A 6,199-nucleotide genomic window follows, 5' to 3' on the forward strand; every position below is an offset into this window, starting at 1 on the left:
GCTCATTTTTCAATATTTGCCGAATGGCATATTGCGATATGTTCAGCTCACGAGCCATTTTTCGGCCACTGCGACGCGGATTTCGTTCAATTCGCTTCTTCACTTTTCGAACCATTTCTGCCGATGTTGCTGTTTTTTTTCGTCCACTTCCTTGACGTCGGGCTACGCTACCAGTATCACGGTAACGAGCGATGGTACGAGACACAAAAGATTTATTCACTTTTAAATGCTGGAGGGCTCTAACGATAGCCACTTGTGGTTTTCCAGCCAAATGCAAAGCAATCACACTATCACACTTGAATTCCATCACAAATAACTTTTTTTCTGAAAAATTCCCACCAAAATGCTTTTGTGCGCTTGTAAATAATATAATGAGCTGTCACTAGAATAAATCTGACAGCTGTGGGACGAGCGGTTTAGAAATGGCAGCAGTCTGAAGTTGGTTGCAGTTTTTTCATCTCACCTTGTATTGAATACCATTTACTTTATGGATATTAACCGGTTTCGTATCGAATTCGATTAATTTTTGAATTATTTTTATCGAGTCTCCTTTTTCAATTTCGAAGGACTGTAAATGATCATCAAATTTTACTGTCTTGTATGGAAAGCAGAGTAATAACAATTCATTGTCTTCGTCGATTAGAATTGATTGAATTTCATATAAATTAATAATATGCCTATGTTTAATATAAAAAACAGAATTTTTCTCGTATACCGACCCTTGTTTTGAGAACTTTGAAACGAATTTCGTTGATTGAAATTTAAATTTACACTTATCTAAATATGATCTGTACTTAACTGGAATTTCTTTAATTTCTATATGCTTATTATCGATGCTAACTGAAGGAACATAGAAAATATCTTCAAACAAATCGAAAGCGAACTTGTAGGCAGCCTTAGTTGCCAATGAAGAACAAATGTTTATTTTATTTAAATTTACCCGACTATATTGCTTAGCTTCTTTATGCTTTCCTTCGCAGCGCATCCCCCATTGTCTACTAAGACTTCCAGATTTTATCATAGCAGATGGGTAATGTACAAGGTTATGGTGCTTTGGTTTAAGATTGTCTTTAAATAATGTGATGTATAGATTATGATGACGTTCTATAAGTTTCTGTAGTTCCGATATCAGCTCAAGCGAAACATCTTTCAACATTACTATATGTACTATTTTTAGAAGAGTGCAATAGTACGACCAAATCGGGTCATTAACAGGAATCAACTTTCCAATGATGAGTGGTAGAAAGCGAACAAGTGTAATGATTTCGTTGGCGGTCATACGAACATTTTGCTTCACGAGATTAATATGTTTAATATCATTTGGTATATTTGCGCAGTTCAAATGTCCGTAAACGAATAAATTTTTTCTGCAATTCAAATCGTCAAGAGTGAAAAAATTCTTTTGATATACAAAGTAGTTTAGGCAATGAGAGAGACCATATATACATATTCCTTCAACCACATCGTGCATAACATCAAAATACACATTAAGTGAAGTGTGAAAAGAGGGAATACTATTAAATATGTTGTTTTTCTTAATTCCGGTTTTTGAGACATCTCTTAAACACACATCCTCGTTATACCCATCTAGAGATCTAAGTGCTTCTTCAACTTCTTTACAATCTACGTCTCGCTCGCTTTTTGTTCTTTTACACATACGACAGTAATAGTTTGCCATTGGTGATTCTACAAGGTCCAAGACTTCACTTAATCCAAGATTATCTTCTGTTATAAAAACTAATCATAAATATCACAGTTATTTCTTTTCCGTCATGAAATATTTGTATTCCTGTTTTTTCCAGTTCGATCAAAATGTCTACTAATTTATACAAAATCTGATTATTATCGAATCGTTTACGATATTCAGCTTTAAAATAACCGGCAGTAAGAATGTTTATAAGCTTAGAAAGAAGATAAGGTGGTAAACAAGGAATATAGTAGTAAATGGCACAGATTTTTGTATTTCTAGAATGTGGTGATACGGTGTCACTTGTGGTGAAGTCATCAAAAAACAAGTTGAGAGGAACAATAAGTTCAGCCTTCCGAGTAATTATCTTTGCTTGCCAAATCTCTCCATCAATAACCGATCTAATTATACCATCCTCTGATTTTTTCATATTTTCGAGTACACATGTCATAACACCAGTTGCTTCCAAATATTTCTTTAGTTGAAATTTTATTGGCATGAGAACACCTTGTGTGGTATCAATGACCATTTCTTGCTTATTATGAATAACACCAGGTTTCAGCTCTCTACTTATAGTAAATTGAATAGGTTCTTTAAAAAAACCCTGCGATTTTAATCGCTGGCAAAATTTGTACTCTGTTTCAATATTGTCAAACATTGATACTATAGTATCGAAAATGTCTTTTCCAGAATTTGTTATCAGTTTTGCAGCAGTCATACAATTCACAACATTTTTAATAGGCTCTAATACACTAGTTTTTATATCTTGCTGCATTTCATATACAAGTTTTCGGGATACTGCGCTCTTATTCAACCATTTCAGATTAAACTGTAAACTGAGCTTATCGAACTCGGACTCAAGTTTATTTATATCAATGAGATTTATTGAATCCTGGATCGGTTGGAATCTATCATCAATTTTATTTGTTTTAACGTTAATGAAACAATTATTTTCTGCTGGAGTGATAAATGACAAATGCTCTGTTTCATTTTGGAGAGTAATATGATTAATGCTGTTTCTACCATCGGCTGGTTCGTTCATTAGAAGGTGCTTTTTCAGATGCAATAGAAACGAGCATCGAACGTTGAATCTTCTATGACAATGCGGTAATGGGCATGTATACAGATCGAGAGGCTCATGTATTTTACGGAGATGATCCCTGAAGTGAGGCAGATAGTTCGTTTGCCAACTACAACCGGCTACAAAGCATACGATCATTGTGATGTTTCGAGTAGACGAATAGTATTGGATAGCGATAAAATGCGAGCTTTAAAACTATCATCAGTTAAATCGAAGTTGTACATAAAATATGCTATAAACTGCCAAAGTCCCTTTACTTCTGGAGGAAACACAATATCATATGCTTTGTGTATTTTGAAGATGATGTCCACCGCTTTTAGAAATGTTTCTACCTTGTACGAGATATCTCTATATGTCACGAAGAACTGCTCGATTGATTTTAATTCATCACAGACTACAACAATAAGTGGGTGGTCGGGCAACCCTCTCAACGAGTTCTGCTGATAGATACGGGAAAGCTCTTTCTCATACTCATCTAACGCTTTCAAATGAATTAGTATACCATCACACGATTCACGAATGGACGGTTTCCATCTTTTTCCGTTCGGTAATCTTAACGTAGAGTTTGGTAATATGTGCACTAATAGAATAAATGTTACACAGTCGACAATATCTGTTGAAAGAAAAAACGAAAGTATTGATAATTTATAAACCAAGAAACCAAGATTGATAATAAACGACATAGTTTGGTTTAATATTTAACACTCATATTGAAAATAATATGTACCTTCTAAGTGATTTTCTTCAAGTAACTTCAATAAAGATCGTCCCTGATCACCAACGTCACTGTAAAGTATCGGTTGAATTCTGGTCCGAAATTCCACAAATCTTTCAAATAATAAATTGTTTTTATCTGGATAGCGATGATTGAAATCTATTTTTATCAGCTGGTATCCGTCATTGTTTCTCATTATGGGATACTCATCAAGAATATGCTCGAAAGATGGTAGTTTTATTTTACTGATTTCGTAGAGACGAACCGAACTGGATGCTGTCCATCTAACCCTCAAATCCTCCCATTCATCTTGATGATGTCGGAACCATCGTTTTGTTTCATTGTACGATGCAACTGCCGAATAAAAAACGATTCATCTGAGTTCGAACGTTGTACTCACTTATAAAAAACTAATGAATACCTGCTTCTTCGGTACAACTGTCTTCTGTTATAGTAAGTTTCCGTTCGTAGCAAATGTGATCAATGGAACCAAAGTTATCACCTTTTTCCAAAACTGCAGCTGCTCTATAGTTGTGATTTCGATCGAACAAACATCCTCGCGCTAAGCGACTAAGCTTAATTTTTCTACCATTCACATCACGAATCGTTGTAGGCTGATACCATACGTGCTAAAAAAACAATCGAATGTCCCCATATGAGCAAAAAACACGTAATATATGATCAGGGTGTGTAACTTGGAGAAGCAATTTGAATGAATCTTTCAACAAATGATCTTGAAGGACCGATGTCCGCCCTTCAAGTTCATTTGTTGAAAGATTTCGGATTTAAAATAAAGTCTGTGCATTAAATTTTGAGAACAAACAATAAAGCTATTGAAAATGCGGAATATTGCTTAAATTGTATTACCTCATCTATAGTTGGAAAAATCTCATTCAGCTCTTTTGCCCTCTGAATTAGTTCATCCTTCGACAGCTTGCCAAACTCATCAACAAACTCATCAACAATCAAATGTGTGATAAACGTTTTATCTTTCTTAGCGAGTATTTTACACTTATCGTATTTTTTTATAACTTCCTTTCCTCTTTTGGATCGCTCGATTAGTAAACGGGCCGTCCATTGTTTCTTATCGGTTCCATCAAGGGGATTTTTACTTCTCAATAATTTACAATCAGAATTAAAATTTGCTGGTTTCTCTGCTAAAGGAATTGTTAGAGGAATTAAATTCTAGAGAGGAAAAAAATAGCGATGTAAATTGTAATCACGATGAACTATAGTTTGACTTAAATGTACCTGAGAAATACGCCACTTGTTTAGACCATATATGGCACGAGTGCGATCAGCTAAAAATGGGCTGGGTAATAACGCTTCCACTTCGTCTCTTTCTATAATTTTCAAGTCATCTAAGGTGTAACTGTTGGCTGGAATTGACCAGGATAAACATTAAATACATCATCCTGAGCAAATTACACTACAAATTACCGAGGAAACATTCGATGGCTGCATCAGAAAGCTGGAACGTTTTGAGAAGCTCCGCCGTTTCAGAAGTTTCAATAAACTCATCCAGGAAAATATTTTCGCGTCTTGATCCAACGCCATCTTGAATCGAGAAATACGTAGGCAGAATTGCCAGATGCTTTGTTTCGCACATGAATGACAATAAAGTACAAACACTTGATATCAATTGAAAATATGCTGACTTAATGGAAACCCAACACCCAAATACTATCTATATAATGGGTGTCAGTTCAAATAATTCAACAATATATATAAACAAATCACATTTAGAAGAAGAAAATGAAAAAAAATACATGCATGTTTATTATGACCATTTTTATAATTGACTGTAACTATGACGCGCTGTTTGAATAAACTATTTTATGGTTGTATGGAACAGTTTATGTTTGACTTAATAACATATTAAACGCCTAAGAATAACAATAAACTATTATTGTTTTGAGCATGAATATGTTTGTTTGTCAAATATATTTAGTGTTGAAATAATCAATACGTAATATCAAATATCAAATGTGATTATTGTTGTTTCAACATTTCCATTTTCTTCTCCGTGTATCCCAAAAAACTGACGCCATGACTTTGCCAGCTGACTGCTATTTTTCTCAGTGTTTCTTTTGATTCGCGGATCAACATTATTAAAAAATAACTACTAATCACACACTTCCCATATCGGCACTATCACTAAAAATGACTGTTTCAACCATTTTTTTAACTATTGAACAATCCAATCAGCGTGGTCACCACGAGATAGCGTTATGGTGATTGTTTTGACATATCCCATGTATTTAGTAATATTTTTGACGAATTTTTCAATTTACTTGAGTTTGAAAGAATGCAGATGGCAAAACCTTACAAATATGGGTAAGAAGAACGATTATTCACGTGTTGTCATCAAACATATGATTTCAAATTGTCATATCAAATACAAATTATAATACGGAATACTTTGACAAATTTTCAAGGACACATTTTGCATCGTGCGGTACACTGTCATGATACACTGCCAAAGTGACAATGTACTTTAACGAGTTTTCTATAGAACTAGCAACACTGAAGGGTAAGAACAAGTTCACCATAGTTACTGTTTATTATAGTGAAAAATAAATAAACAAACAGTTTTTTATCTGATAATCAAGATCACAAGCGAAATTTAAGTTAAACAATAATATAAAATGGTTAAGCCACCATGAATATACTACTAGATGTATTGATATTTGTAGATTCGTAGGTGTTTGTGTTC

At 34.1% G+C, this 6,199-nt stretch overlaps 1 protein-coding gene across 1 annotated transcript; it reads right to left on the bottom strand.

Moving 5' to 3' along the window:
• Positions 1–2,902: 2,902 nt before the first annotated feature.
• On the bottom strand, positions 2,903–5,092 carry LOC131434053 (uncharacterized). The gene is made up of 6 exons (XM_058600703.1): positions 4,924–5,092; positions 4,735–4,862; positions 4,351–4,668; positions 3,905–4,112; positions 3,496–3,837; positions 2,903–3,381 (listed from the first exon to the last, which is right to left on the bottom strand). The coding sequence occupies exons 1-6, from the start codon at positions 5,090–5,092 to the stop codon at positions 2,903–2,905; spliced, it is 1,644 nt and encodes a 547-aa protein (XP_058456686.1).
• Between the last annotated feature and the right edge of the window lie 1,107 nt (positions 5,093–6,199).

The sequence above is a fragment of the Malaya genurostris genome, chromosome 3, assembly GCF_030247185.1.
Source record: "Malaya genurostris strain Urasoe2022 chromosome 3, Malgen_1.1, whole genome shotgun sequence".
Classification (NCBI taxonomy): Eukaryota; Metazoa; Arthropoda; class Insecta; order Diptera; family Culicidae; genus Malaya; species Malaya genurostris.

Coding starts and splice junctions, on each gene's coding strand:
- LOC131434053 (XM_058600703.1), bottom strand. CDS start 5,092: ATGTGCGAAACAAAGCATCTGGCAATTCTGCCTACGTATTTCTCGATT. Junction 4,113..4,350: donor TTTTTCCAACTATAGATGAG/GTAATACAATTT, acceptor TTGTTTTTTTAG/CACGTATGGTATCAGCCTAC. Junction 3,838..3,904: donor CAGTTGTACCGAAGAAGCAG/GTATTCATTAGT, acceptor TTTATTCGGCAG/TTGCATCGTACAATGAAACA.